The 14,609-nt window shown below is 33.8% G+C and overlaps 1 protein-coding gene across 1 annotated transcript in view; it reads right to left on the bottom strand.

Moving 5' to 3' along the window:
* LOC131030541 (glutathione S-transferase T1) overlaps positions 1-14,609 on the bottom strand; it is a 296,126-nt gene that overhangs the window by 214,570 nt on the left and 66,947 nt on the right. Inside the window, exon 2 of the mRNA XM_057961404.2 lies at positions 2,907-2,980. Within this exon, the coding sequence (XP_057817387.1) occupies positions 2,907-2,980 (74 nt within the window). The remainder of the gene's footprint in view (positions 1-2,906; positions 2,981-14,609) is intronic.

The following is a 14,609-nucleotide window of genomic DNA, read 5'->3' on the forward strand; positions in this document are numbered from 1 at the left end:
ATGCATTTCTAATAAAAACTGAGTATTCATTTTCCCTTTGTCAGTGTGCACCTAACACTACAATTTTGCCTTTTGAAAAAGAAAATTCATTCCTCCTCATATAGGTGTGCACTTGTCAATGGGAATCAATCCTCTTGACAAGTTAACCTAATTCACCTTATTAGGTGCACACCTAACAATGCAATTTCAGACTTAGATTTAAAACACCACTTCATTCACAAAGGTGCACCCTTGACCTCTTGCCTTGGCAATTTTCTATGACAAAAACTTTCTTCTGGTAGGGTGAAATCATTTGGTGTGGCAATCCTTCAATTTTGCTTAGCAAGGAACTGAGGATGACCTCTAAAGCTTCCTTTCATGATTCATGCAATGATACGAAAAAAAGATGACAAGAACAACATAGGACAAACAAGAGTCTCAACTTGACAAAACGAAATAGTTCAGCTCAATATTTTGGCACTATTTGAAAAAATTTGTATGAGTACAACAGTTATCAATAAGTAATATTTATATTATATGCATTGGTGTAGAAAATAAATGCACACTATTAAAATTTAACATTGTGATTATAAAATTTGTAATAAGAGTCATTTCTTGTAGTGGACCTTGTTATTTAAGAATAGTTGGCAATTTAGTTGGTCATCTCTCCCATTCATGCATTCACCCATTACATTTTTCTCACTAAATGAAGAATAGAATAACAAGCTTTTCCCTCTACATTTTGCCAGTTCATCTCTTATATTTGCTTGTGTTTCTCTCACATTTCAACTCCATCACTTCTTAAAGATAAAGAGAAACTACGATTTTGTTGTTATCAGCTTTACATATCAATGGATTATATGAAATGAAATGATTTTAATTTGTCCATGAGACCGAAATGAATGGAGTATATAATAGGCTTGTTATCATGCTCTCTGAACTCTACGACAGTGAGGTCCACTTATACATTCTTGTCCATAGCTCACTGTCCTTTATCACTCTGTCCCTTGGACTACCCACTGTCTAGATTATCTTTTTGCTGTCACTTTCCTCAATAGGCCAACACTCCAGTAACTGATGTAGTGATCCTTCATGTGAATGAGTATGATATTGAATGTATCTTCTTCTATGTTGACACCTCACAGTATCTCTGAGTTCCATAATACTTATTATTCAACCTTAATAAGAGATAGCAGATCACAGTCATAACATGAAATTTTGGTTATTGAATAAAACCTAGGATTTCTTGACTGTTACTGCAGACTGTGAGCTGCTATCTATGAAATCCTTGCTACTCACCTGTGATCTAAAAGGACTCTAAACAACATCTTTTGAATCAATTTCCCTTGATCGGTTGCAAAGGTGTTTAAAGCATAGAGTGATGACTCTATCTTATCTCATAAGCCTGTTATACTTATCCCTTTATTTTTATTCTTCACAACCTGCATGGCATTTTCTGCCATTTCACTATCATACATTGATTTATACCCTGCAGATAGCATGCTCTTGAATCCTCACGGTCCTCTGTGTTTGCTGTTATGGTAGGTATGTGCCCTCTTATCTCGGAGATTTATGCCCTTCAAACTGTCAGTGATCTCTTCTCAGACCCGCCTTCTGCCCATTATGCATCTAATCTGCCCTATACTCAACTTTTCACACAATCATGAAAGCTTATAATGACAAAACTCTGGACTGGAAGTCACAATATGACATGTTTTGTTCTAGGGTGTTGTCACACTTGCCCATGGTACTGTTATGTTTGTCTCCTGTCATACTCTGCCACTTTTCTCTCTGTATTCTAGGCTTTTTCCATTCTCCTTCCACTAACTAGGTATACTACCTTCAAGGTTTGCAACAACCTCCTATCCCAGTCATGGTTTTTTTGGGCTTTGACTGTTATGCAACAAAGCTATCCATGAATATGGACTTGTGACTGTCATCTCTTGCCTTCATTCATGGTTGACATGGCTTTGCCAAGCATCTATGCCTGATTTTTTACCTCTGTCTCTATCAAAGAATTGTACCCTTACCTAATGACATTGCCACTGACACTTCTATGTCTTCATGCATTCTCTTATAAGCATTTGAATTGGTTTCCATAAATTCTCTGTTCTTCTGCCGAGTCCTGCTACTTGATACGATCCTGTCTCTACCCCTGCATGTTTAATCTTGCTCAGTCCCTTTCAACAGGAAGCCCTACCTTCTTAATATCCTCACTGCCTCCTCACTAAATTTCAGGAATTTAGTTCAAACAAACTGGCAAACCTATTCAAGGCTATTTGGACAAATAGGCAAAATAGGCAAAATAGGCTAAGAGACATCAAGGATTCCAAAACCTATAAATGCAATTGTTCCTCCCATAGTGAGCCCTACCTCTCACATGGTTCAAACTTCAAGCTATAGTTCAAAGATTCATTGAAACCATCATATTTTTTATTGTGATAGTTCTTTTACCTTGTCCATCTTGCCAATTCCAAGAAGAATATCACTAGACTCTAAGCTTGGTCTCTGCAAAGACTTTATTTGTACTATTAGAGTTGACTACACCTAGACCTACTCAGCAAAATCTATAATTTTTAAGCAAATAATACCGATAAATTTCTGTGCATCCATTTCTATAAGATACTCATGCATATTAAGCAATAAGCATTACAAGTACATTTGAGATTTATTAACCAATTAAAAATAATCATCTAACTATTGAACTGCCCATGGCCAATCTAGCTGGCACGATCACCTTCAATTATTGTTGCCTGTAACACAAGATGCATCAAAATGCACAAACTACAAACAATCACTATTGAATAAGTAGAAAATTTAGATCTTCAAAATGTATAAGCAAATTCTAAATTTTCAGTTTTTGTTACAACTCTTTGCAAACAAGATGTAATACTCAATAAGAAAGAATAATAGGCATTTTTTAACACCTTTAAATTCAGGTTGTTTATGGTCACGCTTTGCCAGGTTTATAAGATGCTCTTCAAAATCAACTTTATTTACCCTGCCAATGTAACAAATTCCCTCTATCAATAATATAATAAAAAAGCTCATATTTTACAACAAAACGAGAAATGATAAAATTACATTGTGTGATTCCTACAAAAAATAGTTAGTGGCTAAATATGTGAAAAAAAAAGTATTAGATATTTTATTGATTTGGAAATCTCACTACATGGAAGTATTTTAATACTCAAATTATTACAATGATGACTATTCTCCATGAGTAGACTCATGAGGTACATTGGAACATGGAAACCATGATGACAACTTGAGTATTAGACATACTCTCATGCAGTGAAAAATACCACGACAAGAAACATCTAAGATAATTCACAACAATATTAGCATTTTAATTTGTCCCTGCAAAATGACACAAAATGAAATAGCATGTAAGGTAAAACCTTTCTTTAAATTAAAAGAGAAAACTCCCTACCCCAAATTGCAACCCAATTTTTTGCACTTATTTTAACACTCAGCTATGAAGGCAATTTTTTCAAACAGTTGGCACCCAAACTGATTGCATACTTTACCATGACATTTTAACACGGTTTGCTGATAGTTTATGGTTTGTTTCAGATTGCCAAAGTGAATAATAACTTTTCTTATAAACTTGCTCAGAATTAGGAATAAAATGTATGAAAATGGTATATCATAGATCCACAATACTAATCAGGAAATTACAAGAAGAATACTGAAAATTATGGAATAATCAGACCTGGTAATAGCAGCAATTGTATTTGAGCAAATTTGAGCTGAAAAGGGCAATTCATTATGCAACAAATAACAACAGTTTGCATACAATATTCAGTCCCAACAAATAACAACAGTTTGCATACAATATTCAAATTTCAGTCCAAAGAACCATAGAACAAGGGTGACTACATACCCACCTTTCTTCTTCTACAACAGAAAGGGTTATCTCCCCCATTAAGCAGATAAAATTGAGTTTTGTAGCAGTGGAAACTTGTCGCCACAAATCTAAACACAAATCAGAAATCAGTAAACTCTAGGTGGGCTGCAAGAGTATAGGGACAGGTTCAGTAGCTATGCAGATTTTCCACCAAAAATCTGATTGCATTTCCCAAGGTAATCCCCTTCTAGATATCTCCAAGCTACACCAAACTCTTCCCAAAACTCACAGACTGCCCAGATTTAAGAACTGAAAATGAAGACACTATCATATATTGCTGGTAATGGCGCTACTGAACAAGGACGGCTGCTTTAAAAATTCACAACTAATCCATGCTACCTCTGTTGACTCTAAAACATTCGGTAAGACTTCACCAAACCATGGCACACAAATTGGGGAAGAATTTCTAAGCAATATACTGAATTAAACCCTTCAAAATACATTTCAAACCTCTCAGACCTGTACAGCTTGCAAGTACAGTATGGCCTCTTCTAATAAATTCAAACCCTCGCCCAAATTTTTGATAATAAGCCCAAATAGGGTCACCTAGGAATGGAAATCGCTTTGAACCAATAACCACAATGAAGTACAAAAATATCTCAAAGTTATGAACCAATATATTAGACTCTAGTATGGCCAACATAGGGAAAACTTCTGAATGAGCATGAAATCCAAACAGCACTCCAAAAGGATCAAACTCAACAAATATTTGCAATCGGCCACTAAAAGTAACCACACAAGAAAATCTCAAATATGAAACACTGTGAAAATGCTTGTAACATTTATCCAACAACAACAACCAGGATAGATCTTTCACTATCGTAGCTAGTCTTCTTCAAGACGTATTTCATCTTCAATAAGGCTGAGTTGAACCAACTCCAAGAACCACACAGAGTTGTCTTCTCATTAGAGCAAATATCAAAATAATTATCTTCAGCATATTTCTCAATGAGAGCCCCAATCCTCCTTTTAAAACATTTGCGAGCTATTTTAGGAAAAAGCACTTTTTTGCTTTTTGGTTGCTTCTTCGAAAAGTGTTTTTGGTTTTTCGTTGCTTTTTTTAAAAAGCACTTTTTTGCTTTTTCACTATTTTTTAGAAAACCTCCTTTTTGCTTTTTTTCTATTTTTTTCACATACTTTTTCAGAAATGTGCTTTTTGCTTTTTCACTACGTTTCTAGAAATATGCTTTTTTGCTCTTTAAAATATCATTTAAATCTTTTAATTTCTTTTCACTTTAGAAGGCCACATAACATGATATTAAAATTGTTACACCCTTTTTATGGCATTGTAGTTACTCTTAACTTTAAAGTTAATGTGTGTGTAAATATGCAAGTGAGAATGAATTTACATCAGATAGATGTTTTGAAATTAGCATTTGTGAATTGAATGTTTTTCATTAATGCTTATAGATATATGATTATCACAATTTGGTAAATATTTGTTATTACTAAGATATTATTTATGTAATGGTCTAACTACTATTATGATCCCTAAGTTGGATGCAAGATGATCCACCTTGCCATCCAGGATAGAGAGGGAGAGTATCACCGAAGAGAGGCCCATAGACGAGGAGAACAAGTGAGTAATGTCATCTAAGTTCCATCACACACACCATCATGTAGGTTCATGTCGCCATTGGTATGTGGTCATGTTTATTGTTTTGAAGCATCTTGTGTCACTTCAAGTGTAGTGTTGACTTGAACCTATGACTACCTAAGTTGTCTAGACCTAGTACTATGCTTTGGTTGGATAGAACCTGAGTCTAGTTCGTCTTTCTTTTTATTTCTCTATATATTTAATTGATGTTTAGTTCTCTATATATTTAACTGATGTATATATATAATTGGATTAAATTACTCCCATGTGGCAATAATACCAAGCTTCATTGTTTTAAGAGCAATTCACTTTCCTTATCACCAATATAATTTAGTGATATTATGGAAATTATAATTCAATTTAAATGTGTATTCAATGCCAAAATTATGGCATCATATGCTCGTCAAGTGCCTTATCCTTGGTCTATGTGGACCATAACTCTAGTAATTTAAAAAGGATAATCTTTCTACCGTAAGCTTATTGGCATGATGTATAAGTATCTAGTAGAGCCGTTACTAAAGTTTTGGAAAAGTAATATATATTACTCCAAAACTATGTTACCCCGAGATTCTGGGATGGGGACGGCAGGGGACGGGGGTACGCGTTTCCGGGACGGTGATTTTTTTTGCCAATTTTGGGGACGGCTATATAAATATAGAGAAATTTAAAATATTCATATGAAAACATGCACATATACATTATAGAACCTTAACATATAAGAACTAGCAGAGTTCTTATGGCGAATTTGTGTTAAATTGAGAGTCGAAGTCAAATTGCTTATGGAATTCATTGTCAAAATTCACTGTCTATATGTAGAATTTATGGGGACGTCCCCTAGGAGTCCCCTGTCCCCAAGACGGGGATGCCTGAAAAAGAAAAACCGGGGATGTGTCCTCGGGTAACATAGATCCAAAACTATTATCTTTCTAATGTTCGATTGAAATCTATTTATATTTAATGCCATGAAAATAAGTTGGAGGAATATTTTCATTGAAAACATTTTATTCTTTCACTTATCGGCTGTAGTAACAGACTTGAAAATCTTTGTTTGGAGAAGTGTAATGTCCCTTACTAGGGTTGGGTCTATTTAACCTATAATTAATCTATTTCAATGCACTTATGACTTAAACAGCTTGATTAAGAGCCAAGTCTATTCTATCTTTCTTTAGTCTATCAAGTACTTGCTAATTTACCATACTAGTTAATTAATCTTATTCTGATTCATTTATATATCATTTGCATATTTATTAAATACTAGATATATGAATTATTATGTATTACTGCACAGCAGTTTCTAAAAGATATTATATTAATATCTATTATTATATTAATATTTATATTTATATTAATATTTAGATTTATAACCCTTATATTATTCCTTATTCTAATTTGAATATATATATACATATGAATTAAACAATATTACCAATAATTTATGTGTCAGCTAATAACCTATTATATTATTTATTAATTCTACCACTACCTAAAAGCACTAACTATATTAGTCGTTGTAAGAGCAGACAGGTCTGACATGTGTCAGATCTGGTCTGCCACAGTACACAAATTTAAGAATGGCTGCCATTCATATTACGGTCTATATCAGTATTACTATTAAGTTTTGCATTAAAACATTATCGGGTTTCATATATAAAGCATGCATATTAAGCACAGCACCAAGAACGAGGATGTTTACTACCTATCAATGAATAGGGATCTGCATAATGTGCTAAGTTCATTTGAATTCTGATGGTATTATTGTCTATAAGAATACGGGATCAACATTTTAGTTGGTAAGATTTCTGTCCCTGACTTATTTCCTTATGATCATGCGATTTGAACTGGTTATGAATCTGGTTGGAATTACAATTTCTGTTACCCCTCCTATTATGGCTTTGTGTTTGTCCACCCCTTACGCTGTCTCTGCTATGATCCCTCTTCGTGTATGCGTCCTTTACCTTGCATTCAGGTGGTTTCTCTCCCACCTCTTACTTGGTTGACTATTGGCTCGTGTGAGCATTGCAGTTATGAAGAAATATATATAACAAATATTCTGCCATGATCCCTGAATGGACGATGTGTTGTATATAAATATCTTCTTAATGGGATGGAAGGTTATGTCTTTCCCATCGGTCATCTTCCTTCCAAGGGTGGCGTCTTTTATTTAAATGTGTTTACCTTTGATTTAACCATCTGAATGTCATTAACTCAATAAAATCATTTCCATGTGCTTATGTCTCTTTACCAATACCATGTGGTTATAGATTAATAAAGATTGCTGTTTTCTCTAAGGTTGAGATCACAGTTTTAACCAATAATGAGGTCGATGCTGTAATGTCCCCTATGATAACACCAATTATCGGGTACGTTATGAAGACACTCTCATTGTTCATCCGAATCATTGGGAGGTGAAAGGTGTCGTATTGTGTTTGAAATACTTATTCTTTTGTGTGTTCCATCAACTTACAACAAGGAAGTATTGAGTTGGCTACAAATGTTATTTGTTGTGCCATCCAACAATATTAGCGATACTTGTTATTAATAATAAATATTAATATGTATTAAAATAATAATATTTAATAAATAAATAACTATTTAATAATTTCAATTAATCTTTCATTAATTAATAATAATTATTTAATTCAGGTTTTATATTCGCTCTTCTTAAGTGTGGTTTAAGGAGAGCATAAATAATTTATATTGTATATCGGTTCTATTGATGGCATTGTATTAATACGATATTATTCCAAATAATACTTATAATGTATTTTGACAATTCATGTTTATATTTTATATTTATTAAATAACACGTTATATGGTAAGTGTAATATATTCAATATATCTATTTTATGTTTTAATAGTATTTTATGGTAAAACTTCTTTAATAGTTAATATAATATTAATAATTGAAATATGAACGTTACATTAAAATAAAAACAAATAATAAACATTAATAATCATATATTAGAGGAAAATTGTGAAGTCTCATAAATGAGACGATTTTCCAATATCATTAAATGTTAATTAATAAATGTTTTAATTATCATATTTATTTAATCCAATGTCCAAAGAGGGGTTATGACAAGAAGCATGCAGATAGGGAGGAACTGTTTTTGGCATGATGGAAAGAGGTTTATAATCTTTTCATGCGAATTGAGTATTCATTCTTTATTTTCTCTAATTTGTAAGAAGCATGCAGATAGGGAGGAACTATTTTTGGCATGATGGAAAGCGGTTTATTATCTTTTCATGCGAAATGAGTATTCATTCTTTGTTTTCTCTAATTTGTAAGGAACCATTTTTGGCTTGTCTTAGAAGATAGATGATGAAATATTATTTTGAAGGAAGAAAGTGAGGGAGTGGGGATCTTCATTACACATTTGATTGATATTGTTTATGATAGCGAGTGTCTTTTATGATTTAAGGGTACAGGTTTCTATATTTTCTGAAATCTAAGTAGAGAGTTTCTTTTTTTTTTGAAGCCACGAGAGAGGAATCTCTTTCGTTTTCGGTTTGCAATAAGAGTTGTCCATTCTTTTCCCTTGCATTAAATGAAAGATGCCAACTAGGGATTCAGCTCAAACTTTAGGATTTGGTTTGACTTGAAATCTTTGACAGGAGAATATATTTTTGGTTTTTGGCAATTTTTGAGGTTTTTGCTTGTTTAATGAATGATGCAGAATGGTAAAGTAATGCAAATTACAAACTGAAATTTGACTGGACCTAAAATTCAGAATTCTGATTTATTTGCAGCAATTATTAATTTCAAAGTATAAGCAATAACTTACATTTTAGGCCAAACTGGCATACCAGGTGTCCTAAGCTTGCCTGGTAAGGCTTATTTTATTGCACGAACTGATGAAAAGGATGAAACAGGAGTTTTCACAATGTGACAACAGCTCCAATATGTCTTATTAATCCTAATATGAATTACCAAAAACAAATAATGAAGAATAATGCAGATTCAATCTAATTTCCAATTCCTTGCCAGGAGAAGTCACCAAATTTGACCACCTTTCCCCACACAAATGCATATGTAGACCAGATGTGCTATGGATTCACTGAAGGAGCCATTACTCTGCCCTAATCATATCCCAACGATGAATTCTCAAGCAATTGCTTATTCCAAAACCCTATTGATTATTTATTTGGTTCCACAGGCTAGTTAGAATGGCACGGCCTGCCTTGGAATGGTACGGCTGGTCATAAATGTCCTCCAAATTGCAATGTTGGGCCTCAAAACTGCCCAGATCTACCTTAAACCTCCTGTCCTTGCTTACTGTAGCATAATTCCTTAGATTCAATCCTCCAATGATCAGATATATGTCCTTTCTTGGTGCCAAAGTGCTGCAAATGGCTGGGGTATCGTCCAACCACAACAAAATTGAGAGTTTACGTTCTCAATTCTGAGTTCCCATTGCTGTACCTGCTGTTGCAGAGTGCTGCAGAGAAAAATAGAAGTAAAAAATGAATCACAATATGTCAAAATGAATGCCCATGTGTCTTCTTTAATCTCTTCTAACCCTAGACGCCACTTTTGGCAGATGGATGCTTGGAACCAAAAGAATATTCCCCTCATAAGCTGCACCCAGCTTGAGGGTCTCCTCTTCATGCTTAATGAACATCTTTTAAAATTAAATTAACTTATTTCCTAAGGGGGCATGCAAGGTGGGGTCCAACCACTTAGATAATTAACTTTATATAATGCACTTTTATAAAATTACTTTATTGACATTTATAAAGTTGCTTTTTCTTTCCACATAAAGTAACTTTATAACATTTTAATATAAAGTTCACTCTAATTAGAGCGACCAAGGCAAAAATTGGCTAAGTATGAGCCTCCTTGCACTCTCCATCACCTCCTAACCACTGGATTCACCTGCGGAGGCAGCTAAAAGGTGAAACTGTGCATCTGGATGACATCCTAGAAAGTGGGGACATTACATTAAATCTTTGAGAGTTGTATTTAGAACTAAGTGAAGGGAAGAAATTACATTCTCTTTAAGTTCTTTCTTTAAACTCGAGTATCAAAGAGAAAAGCTTACTACATCTAAGTTTCTGAGTGGGATTGGCATCCTAAAAGAGAAGTTACTTGTAGAAGAGTAAATAACTCAAAATCCCGATTCTTTAGTCTTATCAAGTATGTGAGTAATTTTATTGCACGAGTTATCAAATTGTGTTTGGCCACAGCATGTGACATGCTGGTATTATACGAACCATAGATCGCATACTTAGACTCAGAGAGTACTCGGCAAGCCCAAATTTTTTGACTCGGCAAAAACTTGGCAACTTAAAAGTATTAACATTTCTTATAAAAACACCTTTTTTGCAAAATTCAATTACAAAATATATTGGATGAGTCTAAAAACCATGAGAAAGTGTAGATATATGATATTTAAATTTAAAATACATGATATTTAAGTATATGAGGAGTGTAAATATATAAAATTTAAATTTAAAATACATGATATTTAAATATATGAGGAAGTGTAAATATATGATATTTAAATTTAAAATACATGATATTTGAACTTTAAATATACTATTTTTATATGAAATATATATACTATTTTAAATAAATAAAAAATCAATAAATTGTAAATATAAAAACTTAATATTATTAATTTTTTTTGTGCATTTAAATTAATCTACAAGATTGTTGCAGTAGAAATTGTTCTGAGAGGTGCGAGTTCATGTCCATCATTTCAAACAGAGAAAAAAATAAAATAGAAAAAGAAAAAGAAACAAAAAAACACTTACAAATCTTACCTCATCCACTCCCAAAACTCTCACATGATCCGTGAGCAAAGAAAGTCACTCAATTCGTGAACAAAGAAGAGGCAGTGTCACAATTTTAGGGCCTTCGTCGACTTTTTTTTCCTTCCATTTATGCCTTTTGAACTTGAGTTTGACCTTTCAATAGGCAATTTCGTGTTTTCCTTGGTCATTTTTGGTCAACTGAATACCCTGCAAGTTGATGCCACTACTCAAAAAGCGGGTGCGATTTGTGCAAGACGGGTGACCTGAGAGTCACGAGTAAACTCATGAATCACTTGCTATGTCTAAAAACAGGCGAGGTACTTGTTGAGTCTACAATCTATTGTTAAGGATATAGCTTCATTCGGATTGAAGCAAGTAATATATAACGACATTGAACGAAGGGTCATGTCCCCGTAGGGTCATGACTCTACGTAGCATAAGCCACGTAGAAGTCATGCCCCTACATGGACATGACTCTTCATCCTTTTATTTATAGGCATCAACACTTGCTGTGAACTAAAACCAATAACCGTGGTAGTTTCACGAACCAGCAAGCTGTCAATATTATCATAGAAGATTAATAGTTAGAGTTATATATATATATATATACACATCGGAGGTAAAACATATTCATTGCAATGATCTTATTAAAGTCTATCCTCACTACATATTACCAGACTATTGTATTCTCTATCTTCGATCTAAATTCCTTAACATGGTATCAGAGCTAGGTTGGTAGAGAAATAATAAAATAGTGACACCTCTTTTCTAAAAAAAATTCAGACTTGCACTCAGAATCAAAGGAAAAACAATCATGGTGAACAATGTTAGAGTGGAGGATAGACTCAAAGGCGCATCCAACTTCGTCTCATGAAGAATTCGAATAACAGCAATTCTTCAAGAACTCGAACTAGATGCATACATGGAAGAAGATACTAAGATGCCCGAAGACGAGCCAGAGAAAACAACTTGGAAAAGACACAACAACAAGGCTAAGAAAATCATAATTGATGCTGTTAAAGATCACATTCTCCCAACCATCTCAAAACTAACTACAACTTATGATATGTTCAAGACCATTCAAAACTCATATGAAATAAATAATGCAAGCAGATTGCTCACTTTCAAACAGCAATTAATGCATATCTACATGAACAAAGGAGAAACAATCACATCCTATTTCAGGAGGATTTCAGAATTAAAAGACCAATTGTCAACTATTGGGAATAATATAGATGATATGGAGCTATCTCTAATAGCACTTAAGGGATTACCATCTAGTTGGGAATCCTTTATTCAAGGCATTAGTGCTCGTCCGACACTACCAAAATTCGATCAACTCAAGAATGATTGTACTCAAGAAGAATCTCAACTAATCACAAGAGGATTGGGTCCAAACAAAGGGGGAGAAATTCAAGCACTACATGCTAACACAAGAAACAAAGGGAAGAAAAGGAAGTTCAAATGGAAGAGAGGAAATAATCACAAAAGCAAAGACTTCTCCAAGATTCAATGCTACAAGTGTGATAAATTTAGACACACTCACAAGTTCTGCCCAGAAAGAAAGAAAGCTCAAGCAACCATAGCTGAAGTCAAGGAAGTAGAGAATCCTCTATTTTTCTTAGCCTTATCAAGCGAACTAAACTCAAACAAACATATGTGGATAATCGACAGTGGAGCATCTCGACACATAACCGGTTTTAGAGATCAATTCGAAACCTTTGAAGGCCACTCAACTAAAGAAGTTACAATAGGAGACAATTCTACCTATCTAGTGAAAGGAATTGGGACCTGCTCAATTCAATTAAGAACGGGAGTTACATTACAATTGAAAGATGTTCTCTTTGTACCAGGTATCAAAAGGAATTTGGTCTCTATTTCAGGACTAGCTGATCAAGGATATCGTGTCACCTTCCATGAAGATAAAGTTCTACTCTGGCCTAAAAAACATAATGAATGCTATTCCTATAGGATCTAGAGATGGTAGTTTATACAAATTATGTAATACTCAAAAACAAGCACTACATCATGAAGTATCAAACTCTAATGAAATTTGGCATAGAAGATTAGGACATCTTCGATTTAGTGCCCTACCTTCTATAGGAAAAATTACCACAGGATTACCCAATCTAAAATCTGATCATGTTGGAACTTGTAAAGGATGTGCTCTAGGGAAGAACTCAAAAGGGTCCTTTCCCTCAAGTGAACACAAATCAAAAATTGGACTAGAACTTGTCCACACTGATTTGTGTGGTCCAATGTCATTACCATCACTAGGGGGATTCTTGTATTACGTGATAATTGTTGATGATTACTCTAGGAAAACATGGATTTATTTCATAAAACTCAAAGAATCAAATGAAATGTTATTGAAATTTAAAGAATTTAAGGCCCTAGTGGAAAATCAAACTGGGAAGAAAATAAAGACTCTAAGATCAGATAATGGGGGTGAATATATCTTTGAAAATTTTAAAGAATTTTGCGTTTCTGTTGGGATTAAGAGGGAGTGTATTGTACCTTATAATCCTCAACAAAATGGAGTTGCAGAAAGAAAAAAACAGAACCATCATCAAAGTTGCTAAAGCCATGATGCATGATCAAAATCTACATATCTCATTTTGGGCTGAAGCCTCAAATACAGTTGTGTACATTCAAAACAGATGCCCTCATTCAATCCTAGAGAATATAACACCCGAAGAAGCCTTTACAGGAAATAAACCAAATTTAATCCATCTAAGAATCTTTGGTTGCCACTTGTATATTCACGTTCCTAAAGAAAAGAAAACCAAACTAGAACCCTCCGGGAAGAAAGGCATATTGTTGGCTACAATGAAACCACTAAAGGATACAGAGTCTATATTCCAGGACAAAGATCTATTGAAATCAGTAAAGATGTCAAATTTGAAGAAGATGTTGCTTATAAACTATCTCTAAGTGCAGAAGATGATCTAATCGCAGAATCAGATGAAAATCCTACAATTGAAAATTAGAGGGAGAATAGCATAGAAAATCATGAACTTCAATCACCTAATTTTGAGAATGCTGAAAATCCTAACAGCAAGAAAAGACCACTATGGGCAAGAAAGATGATTGAAGAAAATAATGTGGAACCCGATGAAATCTTCAAAGAGAATAAGAAAACAAAAAGTCAATCATGCTATGTTGCACTCATGACCGAACTTAAAAATCTAAACCATCAAATGTTGAAGAGGCTTTAACATGTCAAGCTTGGAAAGATGCAATGATTGAGGAATACCAATCTATCTTAAAAAATGATGTCTGGGACATTATACCTAGACCAAAAGACAAATCAGTTGTCTCATCAAAGTGGTTATTCAAAATCAAATATGCACCAGATGGTAATAT

The sequence above is a fragment of the Cryptomeria japonica genome, chromosome 4, assembly GCF_030272615.1.
Source record: "Cryptomeria japonica chromosome 4, Sugi_1.0, whole genome shotgun sequence".
NCBI lineage: Eukaryota > Viridiplantae > Streptophyta > Pinopsida > Cupressales > Cupressaceae > Cryptomeria > Cryptomeria japonica.